Source organism: Cucumis melo, chromosome 10 (genome assembly GCF_025177605.1).
Source record: "Cucumis melo cultivar AY chromosome 10, USDA_Cmelo_AY_1.0, whole genome shotgun sequence".
Lineage (NCBI taxonomy): Eukaryota > Viridiplantae > Streptophyta > Magnoliopsida > Cucurbitales > Cucurbitaceae > Cucumis > Cucumis melo.
The window spans coordinates 7,257,297-7,272,581 of NC_066866.1; the positions used below are offsets into that span (position 1 = coordinate 7,257,297).

Consider the following 15,285-nt stretch of genomic DNA (forward strand, 5'->3'; position numbering starts at 1 on the left):
ATACTGGAAGCGTACCTGTCACCACCGTGCCTGCCCTCTCAGCCTCAGTCTTGTTGGTAGCAAATACCCTACCCTGATGTGGAGCACCTGCTCCCTGATTCTGCGCGTTCCCCGTAAGTCTCAACGGGCATCTATCAGCTGTATGACCCTCTTGCCTACACTTAAAGCAAGTCCTGGTCCCGAATAAGCAACGGCCCAGATGGTGCTTTCCACAAGTGGTACACAACGGCTTCCCTCTAGCAGCTTTCCCTACCTCAAAAGGTTTCTGCTGGAAGCGGCGAAACTCGCCACCTGACCTGAAGTTCCGCTGTGGCACTGGAACAGCTGCTGCTCAGCCTTCCTCTTCTGTCCCGATGTTGAACCTCTACCAGCGGTCTTAGACGAGTTAGCCCTCTCCTGTAAACTGAGATCCACTGCCAAGCGCAGTGCATCGGCATGAGTAGCGGGTCGGAAAGCTCGGACCAAACCCTGAATGTCCAGCCAGAGGCCTCTAACAAACTTATCAGCTCTGGCCGCCTCGGTCGCTATCATCTCGGGAGCGAAGCGGGATAACATGTCAAACTCCGCATCATACTGCTCCACTGTCATGTCACCCTGCTCTAAGTTCAGGAACTCCTGCCGCTTGGCATCTCTCAAACTAGCAGAGAAGAATTTCGCATAGAAACTCTCCTTAAACTGTTGCCACGTGATCTGACTCACATCACCACCTAGCATTCTCTTTGTAGTCTCCCACCATGCAGTACCTCTGTCAGTCAACATAAAAACAGCACACTGAACTTTCTGATCCTCAGGGCATTTCATGTACCGGAATATGGTCTTCAAGGACGATAACCACAGCTGAGCCCTGGTGGGGTCCTCCAAAGACCCATCGAACGTCGTGGGATTATACTTCCTGAAATCCCTCAGGTGCTTAGCCTCTGCTGACAACTGATCCGGCACAAACTGGGGCGCAACTGGTACTGGAGCCGGAGCTGGAGCAGGAGCTGGTACTGGAGCTGGCGCCGGAGTTGGCGAGGCAGGCTTCTGCTGCTCCCGCATCTGCATAATCAAATCTCTAAACCTCTGCTCCATGGCGGCTAGGTCCGCATGAGTAACTGGCGCAGCCGGGTCAGGGGCTTGGGCTACAGGCTGCACCTCAGGCTGAACGCGTCCTGCTCCCCTTCCTCGGCCTTCTCGGCCACCCCTACGTGCACCTCTCCTTGGCGGCATTTCCCTAACAACCACCAACGATCCCTTTAGTCATAAATGGTAATTGAATTTGCAGTTTAACTTAGGTAAGGTAATGCATGTAGAGTTATACATATACTTTCATGGGGGCATACCTGACGAGTGGCAAGGATCGTTTTAGCCATAAGGACACAAAACACAGACTCACATTATAAGTCAGTCTACAGAACCTAAAACTTAGGCTCTGATACCAACTGTAACGACCCAACTTTCCGGATTAAGCTGAGGTCACTACTCAATACCAAAACTCGACCAAACAATATAAAATTCAAAACGGACCGGTTACGATTCATTAAAAGCATTAGAAACATTACAAAAAGACAGTTTCGAGCCCTATTTTAAATCAATCATGAAAAGTCTCAAATAAAAACTCAAGTCATCAGTTCAAAATCACAAGTCAAATATTCTGACAAAAATACATAGCGGAAGCGATAAGAAAACCAGACGCGTCCATATGGCCTTCACGCGTCCTTCCTGCCTCTCGTCGGTCTGCCCCTCGCTGTGCCCTTACCTGAAAAGTTAAAGAAGAGAAAAGGGTGAGTATAAACATACCCAGTAAGGGACCCACTACTGGGCCCGTTAGGGGACAACAGTTAACTTCCTATTCGGGGGTACCCTACATAACAGTCTAGTGGTTCCGTAGAACGCACATATCAGTTTAGTGCTCCCGAAGGATGCACATATCAGTCTAGTGCTCCCGAAGGATGCACACATCAGTCTAGTGCTCTCGAAGGATGCACAGATCAGTCTAGTGCTCCCGAAGGATGCACACATCAGTCTAGTGCTCCCGAAGGATGCACACATCAGTCTAGTGCTCCCGAAGGATGCACACATCAGTCTAGTGCTCCCGAAGGATGCACATATCAGTCTAGTGCTCCCGAAGGATGCAAACATCAGTCTAGTGCTCCCGAAGGATGCACATATCAGTCTAGTGCTCCCGAAGGATGCACATATCCGTAAGGCACACTACCCCATAGATGAAGCTAACCGTTACCCCTCAGTCCATACTAAACCGCCTTCATCAGTCACACCCCAACGGCATCCATAATACAGTTCCGCCATAGGCTTTGTCAGTCAGATAGTATAGGTTTAAACAACTACACCCTCAGTTGCTATACGCATCACCAATTCGCACACCATTAGGGAAAACCCTAGACCCAATCAACTAACCAACCAAAACCGGACTCACTGTCCTTCCCCGTCCAAACTCCATGATCAACATCCAGACCAATGATTACTACATACTGAACCGTAACTTCAAGGTCCATCAACATAAAATCCCAATCTACAATTAGCAGTCACTGTACCTTTACATCAGACAAAATATAATAACAGTGCTTAACAGTCAACACACATACAGTTATTCAGTACAGTCACTAACGTGTAATCCCCTGTGGATTACTACGTTTTTAGCCTCGATCCGAGGTCCAGTAGTAGGAAAACCCTTACCTGATACTCGGTTATGCCCCTCGATCGAATCCACGCTCAACGGATCAACCTAAACGAAAACACAAAGGTTTTAGTTGATGACTCTAGTAGAAGTCGTTTTAAATGGTCCGAAACGACACCCGTTGACTTACCCAAGGAAAGGAAAGCTATCTCCAAACAAGCCTGCCGCGGGACCCGAGAGCTTAAACGTCAATTCCTTACTACCTTTAAGGGATGAAAGATAGGACCAAAGCTTATTCCAATATTCAACTCGAATCGGATATGGTAACATTAGGGAATTCATCAAAACAATCCTTACCGAAGACTCACCGTGACCCGAAGTGGAGGAAGGAAGGCTTAGGTGGCTCGGCTCGGCTCGGCTTGGCCTCGGCTCATGGCTCGGCTCACTGTCGGCTCGGTTCGGCTTGGCCTCGGCTCACAGCTCGGCTCAACTCGGCTCGGCTCGGCTTGGCTCGGCTCGGTCTTCGGCTTGTCTCGGCTCGTGGCTCGGCTCGCGGCTTGACTCGGCTTGGTCTTCGGCTTGTCTCGGCTCGCGGCTCGGCTCGCGGCTTGACTCGGCTTGGTCTTCGGCTTGTCTCGGCTCGCGGCTCGGCTCGCGGCTTGACTCGACTTGGGGCTCGGTTCTGCTTGGGGCTCGATTCGGCTTGGGGTTCGGCTCGGACAAGGATGGCGGCTCGGCTAGCTCGGCTTGGGGTTCGGCTCGCGCGCGCCCTTTTAGGGTTTTTAAAAAAAAAATTTATTATATATATATATATATATACTTTTAATAATTATAAAATAATAATAATAATATAAAGTAACAATAATAATATATAATAATATTAATATTAAATAATAAAAATAAATTAACATTAGATAATAATAATGTTATTGTTTTAAAATAATAATATTACTATAATATTAAATAATAATAATTATAATATTAATATTATAATAAATAAATAAATAATAATAATAATAATATAATTAATATTATATTATTATTATATCAATTTACACCAACATTTTAGATTTCCGAAAAATTTACATAAAACGAGAAAATTTTACCTCGAATTTTCGGGGCGTTACACCTAAATCCAAAAATGTCCTATCTCCACCACTTCACTCCATAATTCCATCATCTCTTATGAACCATAATGAGGATAGGCGACACACTGACACAATTTCTGATAACACTGATCATCTAACCCTACTATTATGTATCCTTTAGAGACAAGTACTCAAGAGAGCTCTAGGGGTGATGGTAATAGTGGAGGTATTACTCAATCTCCAAGTCCTATGGAACCACCACTTCAAACTGATTCTGGTATGAATACTCAACTTCAATCTACCTCTATTCATCCCATGATAACACGGAGTAAGCATGACTTTTTTAAACCAGAAGCATTCTTGATTGATTATACTCAAACTGAACCTTGTAATGCCAAGGAAGCTTTTAACCATCCTCATTGGAAAAAGACCATGGAAGAAGAGTTTGAAGCCTTACAGAAAAATGGCACTTGGAGCCTTACTCAACAAAATCCTAATCAGAAAATTGTTGGTTGCAAATGGGTTTTTAAGATAAAAAGGAATTCAGATGGGTCTATTGTTAGATATAAAGCACGCTTAGTTGCTAAAGGGTTTCATCAAACACCTAATATTGATTACAATGAAACATTTAGCTGTGTTGTGAAACCCGTTACTATTCACATGCTCTTAACTATAGCAATTATGAAAGGATGGAGTATACGTCAATTAGATGTTAGGTTTTGAAGTTAAAAGCTTTTATCCTATGGTTTGTCATTTGAAAACGGCTCTTTATGGTCTTAAGCAAGCCGCTTGAGCATGATATGAAAAGGTTGAGCTCAAGTTTACGTTCCCTTGGATTTAGAACTTCTAAGGCTGATACATCTTTATTAATACATGTTACTCCTACGTCTTGTTGCTATGTCTTGATTTACGTTGATGATTTGATTATTATGGATAGCTCTGAGAAAGATGTGAATTCTTTAGTTCATTCTTTAAATAGTCAATTTGCACTTAAGGATTTGGGAAAACTGAGCTACTTTTTTGGAGTTCAGGTGTCATACCCAACTACTGGAGGTTTGTTTTTATCTCAATCAAAGTATATTATTGATTTATTACAGAGAACAAAAATGTTGGACGCTAAACCTATCTCTACACCTATGGTAAGTGGTCCTTTTCAAGGGGAACCATTTCATGATGTGCATCTGTATAGAAGTGTTGTTGGTGCATTACAGTATGCCACACTTACTCATCCTGAGATATCCTATAATGTCAATAAATCTTGTCAATTTATGCATTCTCCAAAACATACATACTGGCAGCTTGTGAAGAGAATTCTAAGATATCTTAAAGGTGTACTATATCATGGATTATGGTTTCGTAAGTCTGATAATATGTCCTTAGTTGGCTTTGCTGATGCGGATTGGGCTTCTGATCCAGATGATAGGAAATCTACTTCTGGTTTATGTGTTTATTTTTTAAATAACTTAATATCTTGGTGTTCCAAGAAACAATCTATTATTTCCAGATCTAGTACTGAAGTTGAATATCGTTGCCTTGCTCTTTTGGCAACCGAACTGGTTGGATTCGTTCTCTCTTGAATGACTTATACATTGATCTACCTTTTCCTCCTATTTTGTGGCGTGATAATCTAACTGCAGTGCATCTTAGTGCAAATCCTATATTACATTCCAAGACAAAGCATGTTGAACTTGACATCTATTTTGTTAGAGATCTTATACAAAAGGGAAAATTATCTGTCAGACATCTTCCAGCAACTGAACAAATTGCAGATATACTCACCAAACCATTGTCTGCTCAAAGTTTCCACACACTGAAGAATAAACTTACTATCATTGATTCAGCAACCATTGGTTTGTAGAGGGTGTTAAGATAGCCCACTAATTATTTTTCCTTTTCTTGGCCGACTGTATTATGGCCCAATTACATATTCTAGAAATAGTTTGTTATATGAGGAATTATATGATGTGTGTGTGAGTAGGTAAGAGTTTTTAGTCTCAGCTTCTCTTTATATATTTGAGATTCGTAGAATACCAAAAATATAATGGAAGCTAGAGTTTTCTCTTGCCAAATTCTCTTCCTCTCCATTCTTCTCCATTTCTTTTTCTTTTCTATTTTTTTTATCTTTTCTCCTTTCCTTTTATTTTATATTTTTTTTTATAAACAATTACGTAACTCACTTTATTCTCTTTCTTTATCTCTTGTAAATAAAATATCCATCTCATAATACTTGTTAATTTTCCTTTCTTATAAAGTTTACTTTACTTTAACTTGCCAACATTAGATTGAACTTAACTTAAGTAAATTAGACAATTATCATTATTAGAAAAGGAAACAAACCTCGGGTTTACATTTCTACATCCTTGTGACTTAGCTACGGTCATCCTTATTTGCCTTGAACAATGCTTCCACAAGTGAAAATTAAACTATATATCATCATAAACAAATACAAATATTCTTCGCATGCTTTGTCCTCACTCACATGCTTCCTAGGAAACTTATCATGCTTCCTAGGAAACTTATCAAGAGATCACCTGATTTAGATAAGTTGCTTTAAGTTAAACACAATTAACTTTGGAGTTCTTATGATTGAGCCATCGAAAAAGAAGGTGTGTCTTGTTAGTATAGTAACTTTCAATTTTTTAAGCCATTCTTAACTATACTTTCACATACTCAGGATCCATCTCATTTGGATGTGATTTCAGTTAATTGATATCCCCCTCCTAAGCTTAAACCGTTACACTATTGGTGATTCTAATTAGAGGTTGCCAAAAGCTTTGATAGAGTAGGTTGCTAGAAGTGGTCGATGGAGGGCATGGTAGTTAGTGATGTCAATTATGGTGGAAGTAAGATAGATGACTAATGAGGATATTTTAGTAATTTTACGTATCATAGAAATTAGGGACTCTATTAAACACTTCAAATAATTTATTAAAAAGTTTAGGGTTTAGCGTTCCACAAACTTAACTTTTTAAAAATTGTTTTGAATGGTTGTTGAAAGAGTGAATAGATGATTTGTCTCACACACAATCATGGATGTCACATAGATAACTAAGATAGCAACTAAAACAAATAAAACACCAGAAACAAGAGTAATGTGAAGAGACACAAAAGTTGGTAACCCAGTTTGGTGATATACCACCTACGTCTGGAGGGCAATGTGCCTAAAAAAGATACTCTACTAATATTGTAATTTAAATAGATTACAACGTAGTACTTAACTAAATGATCACCTAGGGCTCCCCTTAGATGATTAACTATTAAACACTAGGAATATTTTTTTTATAGAAAAGTTTAGGGTTTAGTGTTTCACAAACTTAACTAACTTATTTGCAATACACCTACTACAATGACAACTATAGAGCTTAACTAAATGGTCACCTAGGGTTTCCCTAGATGAGAAACTCCGTCTCAAGTATATTAATTAAAATTCTCCTAAGTGTGAGCACCCCTCACTGTCCCCATACTTAGACCCCCTAAACCCTAAACCCAAAACCCTAATATTTGTGCCTTCACTTTGGCTTCCAATAGAGAACATGGCTCCCTTTCATGCATGGTGATGTATTTCTTTATAAATCAATCTCCTTTCATTCATAGATCTTGGGCCCTCTAATACTGAGAAATTCCTTCTCAATGAAAAAGGTTTAGGATTTCCCAAAACTGGAATAATCTTCTGTATGTTGAGGACAACAGATGAAGAACTTGCACTGGAACACGGTGAGCAACGAGCAAATACAATGAAGAACCCAATGGTCCTATGAAGAAGAAATCTTGCTCAAAGAATAGTTGCAACTTGCATCAAGAACACTTATTTTCTTCCACACTAAACAATTTCAGCTTCTTCAACAATAAACAAAATCGACAAACTTAAAAGGTTTCATAATCTACTTTAAATAATCTAGCACATTAAAGGAAATAACATCCGATAAAAAAAAAATCACAGTCGCCAACCCAAAATAGAAAAATATACATATAGATAAAATAATGTAGCTGCATTTTTTCAAACAAGGAAAAATATTAGTAGGAAAATTTGCTGATGTTAAACTAGGATATTAACTCTTTGCCCAAGATATCTAAACAAAATTTTGCCTTAGAAAAATATAACGTTGGCAACTGAATTCTCTAACAGTTGCCGACTCTTTTTTTCTTTTTAAAAGTGACTATTTTCTTCAAAATAAACTCTTAAAAATGAAACGAATGCATGTACTCTTAATTTCTTCTTAGCTTCTTCTACCATAACCATCCTTCATATATGTACATTTTTTTCTCATCATTTTTTTTATTTTTATTTTTTTATTTTTTTATTTTTTTAAGAAAACACTTATGCTCCAAAGTTTTACCAATGTAACATTTTAGCCTTCAAACATTAGTTAGTTTTGTCATGGTTTAATTCATGCATTCTGTAGAAACAACAACCGACACGTGAATCTCTTAGTTTCTTGGTGTTTGGTGACGGTATAGTCGGGTTCGACGTGTTAAATTACAGACTGTTGTTATCTTGTTGGTTTATGTAATTTTAACTTGATTGCTCTTAATAAAATCTCTCTAAATTGATTCTCAAAGTGGATGTAGACCAAATTGGTCGAACCACTCTATATCCTTTGTATTGATTATCTTTATCACTTTATGTCTTTGTTGGCTATTGCCTTCTGGTATGATATTATTGTATTCTTTGATTTAGTGAAGGAATTTCTAACAAGTGGTACAAGAGAGATTCCTAATCGGTAGTATCAGAGATAGAAATTTCTAAACAAGTGGCATCAGAGCTTTCATAAATTTCTAAGCCATTTTAAAACTTCAAAGAATGTAAACCTTATGATCATGATGTTTTTCTTCCATTTTTTTTTGTGTTTGATGAAAATTTTCTTACTTATGTTGATCAATGAATTAGTTAGAGAATAAATGTTTGTTTATAGACTAGATGGTTAAGTTACTTTTATTTTTTATCTTGATAAAATTACTTTTACCATGTAGAAATTAAATCGTTACAAAATTTTCAAGTACACACAGACTAAGTTAAAAGTATATATAAACTTAAAATTAGAATAAACTTTAAACTAAAGTTTAAAAATTTAATTGAGTACTTTCACGAAGATTTAATTGGTTAACCAAACGTGCGTAATAACCTTTACTTTTTCTTTTGTTTTTTCTCCCCTCCTTTCTCATGTAGATAATGAAAAAGTGTGAGATAATTAGAATATACTTTAGCTAATTCTAAAGCAAATAACGAAAATAATAATTAAAGATTCAGCAGATGTAAATAACACAGAGAGCTTTGGTAACCCAGTTCGGTGAACACCACCTATGTTTGGGAGCTTTCTTAACTTAGATAAGTAATGTTATTAAGATTCAATGTTGGAGTCAATAATTTAACAATACAATAAGGAACATTTTTCTTATCTAACGACTCACTTTAACTTAAACACTTTCAGGTTCCCCCGAATTCATGAGTGAATCTTCTCGAAGACAAAATCAGGCTCCCCTGAACTTAACGACTGTTCGTTCTACACAATTTCTTCATTCATATTACTTATCACCCATTCATAATAATTCCATGCATCACATAGATGTCATAATCAAGAAGATAATGAGACTACCTTGTGCACACAGATTGAGTTTTCTTAAGTTCATAACCATGATGTTAAATTTTCATCATATATCAGACATTATTTCTTGTTATATTTTTAGTAAACCAACAATCTATTGCATCTTAAAAATTTCATGAAACCCAAAAATAAATAAGCAACAAAGAGGACCATTTAAATCTATTCTAAAAAATTTGAAAAACTTGAAAAGTAACTCAAAGAACCAAAAACTCATATTTTTCGAAGTTACAAACTATTTAAACAATTTTTTTTTTCTATCATATTTGATTCAAAATTGGTTTTATAAAAGAGAAACCAACATAGCCAAACAACTTCACTAGAAAATCATATGACATAGACAAGCTAAAGCAATCAAGATAAAAGAGAATACAGAGTTGAAGAGTTGAAGACGCATGATCCTCCGAAGCTTTCCTTATCATATTAAATTAATAGTTGCTCTTATAAATTAAAGGATTTTGGTATCTTTTGACGATGTACATCTATTATAACACTAATACAACTAAGGGCCAACTCCAAAAACTAATATATAATCATCAACTCCTAAATATACTCAATGAAAATTAATTATTTAATTAAGAAAGTTTTGGATTTGAATCGATCTTATATCACGTCCTTATATCTCTCTCTGACTTTCAACTAGTGGCCACAATTTTCTTTTTCATTTTTCTCTTTTTCTTCCCCTTACCCTCCATGTGTTACATGCTTAATATTTATTTAACATTTCTCTAAGTGGAGAGATTGAAGACCATGTGTTTCATATATTATTACTAAACTATTAACATTATAATAAAATAAATCAAAAGATAATTAATTAGAGAAAATTTCTTTCAAAGTTGTTGTATAAATAACACCTTTGATCTTCATATACTTTCTCAAACAACCTAAGTTGTCGTATATGTGTTTCCTTTAAAATGGGACTGGCAAGAAGATCAATTGTGTGTTTTCTGATCTTAAACTTCGTCTTCCTTAATCTTTTCAATTGTCAGCCTGTTTTTGGCTCTCATTTAGACAATGATGGTCGGAAGGTAATAAAACATTAAATTTTTTATGTCTACTTATATGTTTTTGTTTCTGTTTTTGTTTTAAAGGGAGACCAATTGTTTATTTTTACATATTTTTTTGCAGACCTATATTGTATACATGGGAAGCACATTAGAAGATACGAGTTCTACTCCTTTGCATCATAGGGCAATGTTGGAACAAGTTATTGGGAGGTTTATATTTCATATATTTATTTATCCATATTCAAATAATGTTTTATGGGCTCAACATGCCTTATTAATAATTAAGAAAAGAAAAATAAAAAACTAAAATTTTGTTATATTTGTAATTATATGGTTGGTTTTGCTATATTTAACCAAAATATTTTTAAGATGAATGGATAGTAACGAATGTTAGTTATATATATATATATATATATATATATATATATATATATATATATATATATATATATATATATATATGTTATTTTTTATATTATTAATTAATTCGTAAAATGTCAAACTTTTTTAATAGTTTATTGTTTATCTTTTAGCAATTTTGCTCCAAAACACTTGCTGTATAGCTACAAGAGAAGTTTCAATGGATTTGCAGTGAGATTAACTGAAGAAGAAGCTCAAAAGATTGCTCGTACGTATATATTGTTCTAAAGTACATTTTTTATTTTTAGGTAGTACAAGTTTGTTCAAAGTTGATCAGTTTTACTTTATCACATGACTTTATAATTATAAAATGAATTTAGGCTATAGGAAAATTGTGGTAAAAAATGTAGATTAATTCGAACTTGTGTAATTAAAATGATTTAAAATTATTTTGTAAACTAAACGTGAAAGATTAATAATATTTTCAGTGAAGGAGGGTGTGGTGTCGGTGTTTCCAAATGGAAAGAAACATGTTCATACAACAAGATCATGGGATTTCATGGGTTTTACACAAAGTGTTCCTCGTGTAAACCTAGTTGAAAGCAACATAGTTGTCGGAGTTCTAGACACTGGAATTTGGCCGGAATCTCCTAGTTTCAATGACGCAGATCTCGACCCTCCACCGGCCGGTTGGAAGGGTCAATGCCAAACCTCCCCCGACTTTCAATGCAACAGGTCAACACAGTACACAATTATATTAAGTTTTGGAAAGAAAAAAAAGTCAGATCTAAACTAGCTTAAATAAAATTTAGATTTGGAAAATTTTCTACTGGTTGTAAATCTTAATGTTCATTATTATTTTTTTAAATATGGGTGGCTTTGCAACTTCTCTTATAACTCTATTTTTTTAAAGGAAGAATTATATGATAACTTTTGTTTGCTACTCAGAATGAAAATTTGGTAGAAGAATAATGTTGTTTAGGTAATTTGGACCACTTACTTAATTTCTAAATGAAATTAATTGAAAATAGTTACAAATCAGTATGTGTATAGAAAATTGATCGATCTAATTCAGGCAATCTAAGCATCAATCATTTTAGATAAAACACTAATTATCATTTCAGATGTAGTTTAAATAAATAATGTAGGGTTCTTAATTAATTTATTAATAATTTAAGGTTGTTACCTCTATTTTTCATTATCTGTTTTAATGACCAACTGAGAAATGGTTGTATCTATTAGAAAAATCATTGGAGCTCGAACATATCGTAGCGAGAACCTTCCCCCAGGAAACACTCAAAGCCCGAGAGATTCCGAAGGTCATGGCACACACACCGCGTCCACAGTGGCGGGTGGTCTTGTGAGCCAGGCAAGTCTCTACGGCCTTGGCTTTGGCACAGCAAGAGGTGGGGTTCCTTCCGCGCGCATTGCTGTGTACAAAATATGCTGGTCCGATGGTTGCTACGACGCTGATATTCTTGCGGCGTTTGACGATGCAATCGCAGACGGAGTAGATATCATATCTCTTTCAGTTGGAGGGAGTGTAGTCAAATCTTACTTCACTGATTCCATAGCCATTGGAGCTTTTCATGCAATGAAACATGGAATATTGACATCAAATTCAGCTGGAAATGAAGGTCCTGAATACTTCACCACCTCAAATGTCTCTCCATGGTCTCTTTCTGTAGCTGCTAGCACCATTGATAGAAAGTTTGTGTCACGAGTGCAGCTTGCAAATGGAACCGTCTATCAGGTCAGCACCACTACGTTTTATTATTTTTGAATACACATAATATGAGTACTTAGAATTTGGACCTCTAATCTCGAGTTAGGTTCATGTCAGCTGTGCATAAATTACTTTCTTTTCACTCCATAGCGAAATTGATTTACAAAAACATTTAGTTATATCTCACTAATTACTTTTTGTCTTTTTAAATTTATTTATCTTAGAGGATTGAGTTGTACTCATTTTGACATTAAATACAACAATTGTTAATAAAAATATATATTCTTTTGACAATTTTACCCCATAATTTATATTTTTGAATATATATACATTTATTTTTTAGGTCTTTAAACTTTCTTTTTGATGTTATATTATGCAAGAGCAATTCCAATCTCCGACCTTGAGATAAAATAGGTTGAACTATAAGCAACTTTGATCATAATATTATATAGCATTTTTTTTATTATATATAATTGGAAAAAATTGTTTGAAGCTTTTATAACATTATTATCTCATGATTATTGATGGGTGCAGGGGCCTGCAATCCATACATTTGATCTTATGGGAAAACAATATCCTTTGATTTATGGTGGAGATGCACCCAACAAATCTGGTGGTTTCAATAGTTCCATTTCTAGGTAAATTAGCCTCTTTTTAATCAATTTTTTTTTATCATTAATGGACGTGAAACAAATTAGACTTATTATGTTTTGTGCTTGTCCTATTAACTTTAGTTAGAGGGTTGATTTCCCAACCCTAAAAAAAAACAGGCACTTTAGCAAAATTCATTCGTTCTCACCTCTAAAATTTAAAATAACTGATCTTTTTCTTCATGAAAACAACAGATTTTGCGATGAGAACTCGGTAGATCAGAGCTTAGTTAAGGGAAAAATCCTTGTTTGCGACTCGATATTACGAGCTTCAACAATGGAATCCTTCAATAAAAATGGTGCAGTAGGCATTATAATGCAAGGCAGCCGGTTTAAGGATTATGCTAGCTCTTATCCATTGCCAGCTTCCTATCTTCACAATGCCAACATTACACTCTCCTCAACAGCTAGCATTTTTAAGAGTAATGCAATTTTGGATTCTTCAGCTCCTTCTGTAGTTTCTTTCTCTTCAAGAGGACCCAATCTTGCAACTCTTGATATTCTCAAGGTTTAAACTTGTAAAATTTTTCTTTTCTTTTGTTAGACATTGCTAGTCTATAAGATCATTGTAAGATTTTTATATATTTATGCAGCCGGATTTGACTGCACCAGGAGTTGAAATTCTAGCGGCATGGTCTCCGATTGCAACGGTGTCGGGAGTCGCAGGAGATTCGAGGAGTGTGCTTTATAATATAATCTCAGGGACGTCCATGTCTTGCCCACATGCCACTGCCATTGCGGTATATGTTAAAACGTTTAATCCTACGTGGTCGCCTGCTGCGATAAAATCAGCTCTCATGACAACAGGTAACGTGAACTGATCTTTTATTGCGATACTTATCTGCTACTTGGACTGCACTTTATTTAATTATTTTTAATTTATTTGTAGTTTCCAACACTTTAGTTTCTTACAACATTAACTGAGGGTGGATAACATAGATATTTAGAGTATTTATAAACTTAATTTCAAAAACCAAATAGTTATAAATAAGGTCTTAACTAATAAAACTAAGATAGAGTTGATGAAAAATAATTTGTACCAAGGGTCTAGCACATTTGATTATGATATAGCAGCTAGTTGAGGTAGAAGTGATACAAACTCGTTAACAAGTATAACTCAATTGATATCATACGTGTATATATATATAAATATTAACAACCTCAACGTCCTCAACAACAGAGGCTCAATCCACCGCCTCCACCCAGTGCAAAATCAAAAAATGTTAACTAAGCCACCATTAGACCTTCTAATTTACTTCATATTGTTTTTAAACGTCCCATTTTAATTGCAAAAAAGCTTTTGATGTGCAGCTTTTAGCATGAATGCCAAGGTGAATCCACAAGCAGAGTTTGCATATGGAGCAGGCCATATCAACCCCCTTAAGGCAGTAAATCCAGGCTTAGTTTACAACGCAACTGAAACTGACTACATTAATTTCTTGTGTGGTCAAGAAGGTTACACCACGGACATGGTTCGACGTATTACTGGTGATAACACCGCTTGTACTCCTGCCAACTCCGGCCGAGTTTGGGATCTAAATTATCCTTCTTTTGCATTTTCCACGACTCCCTCACAATTAACCATCAACCAATTCTTCACAAGAACTCTCACAAATGTTGAATCCAAAACATCTTTATATAGCGCGAAGGTTTTTGCCCCACCAAGCTTGAGAATCACAGTGGATCCTCCTTCTCTTTTATTCAATGGAATTGGGGATACCAAATCTTTCAAGTTAACTGTTCAAGGAACAGTGAATCAGAACATAATCTCAGGTTCTTTGGTGTGGACTGATGGTGTTCATCAAGTGAGAAGCCCTATCACAGTTTATGTTGCCAAAAAAGCTTAGTTTGGTATGTGTTTAAAATTCCAAGTTACATTATTGAATAATGCAGTAAAGGTGTTAAAATATGTTTTGTTGGAGAAACCATGTGTACGAAGTGAATAACATTAGCAAACTATATAAACTTTAGTTTCATGAATATACAATAAAACCCTAACATTGTTTACAATGATAAATGCCAAGATCTTTGAACTACATAACTTTATAAATTAAAATTAGTTAGAGAACAACATACCTTGATCCATGAATAATCTATTTGAGGAATTGTGTTTCTCTCACTTGTCTTCCTTTAGGACTTAATTTAGGTTTCTTGATGATAAGACAATGAGATGACCAATTCCTAAGCTTCTATTTATAGACCACCTATCAAAGCGTTGAATTAGGGCACTATCTTTT

The 15,285-nt window shown here is 36.0% G+C and overlaps 2 protein-coding genes across 2 annotated transcripts; both read left to right on the forward strand.

Annotated features, from left to right (window-relative positions):
- Positions 1–4,475: 4,475 nt before the first annotated feature.
- On the forward strand, positions 4,476–5,282 carry LOC127151362 (uncharacterized mitochondrial protein AtMg00810-like). Its single transcript, XM_051090932.1, has one exon. It carries the CDS (start codon positions 4,476–4,478, stop codon positions 5,280–5,282), a length of 807 nt encoding a protein of 268 aa, XP_050946889.1.
- A 5,157-nt stretch (positions 5,283–10,439) lies between these two features.
- Positions 10,440–15,065, forward strand: LOC103500249 (cucumisin-like). The gene is made up of 8 exons (XM_008463495.3): positions 10,440–10,522; positions 10,846–10,940; positions 11,161–11,407; positions 11,915–12,425; positions 12,933–13,036; positions 13,244–13,556; positions 13,642–13,855; positions 14,360–15,065. Exons 1-8 carry the CDS (start codon positions 10,449–10,451, stop codon positions 14,893–14,895), a joined length of 2,094 nt encoding a protein of 697 aa, XP_008461717.2. The 5' UTR covers positions 10,440–10,448; the 3' UTR covers positions 14,896–15,065.
- Positions 15,066–15,285: the final 220 nt, after the last annotated feature.

Excerpts from the sequence above, each read along its gene's own strand:
- LOC127151362 (XM_051090932.1), top strand. The coding sequence starts at position 4,476 with ATGGTCTTAAGCAAGCCGCTTGAGCATGATATGAAAAGGTTGAGCTCA.
- LOC103500249 (XM_008463495.3), top strand. The coding sequence starts at position 10,449 with ATGGGAAGCACATTAGAAGATACGAGTTCTACTCCTTTGCATCATAGG. Across the intron at positions 10,941-11,160 it reads AGAAGCTCAAAAGATTGCTC|TGAAGGAGGGTGTGGTGTCG; the intron begins GTACGTATATAT and ends TAATATTTTCAG. Across the intron at positions 13,557-13,641 it reads CAACTCTTGATATTCTCAAG|CCGGATTTGACTGCACCAGG; the intron begins GTTTAAACTTGT and ends ATATTTATGCAG.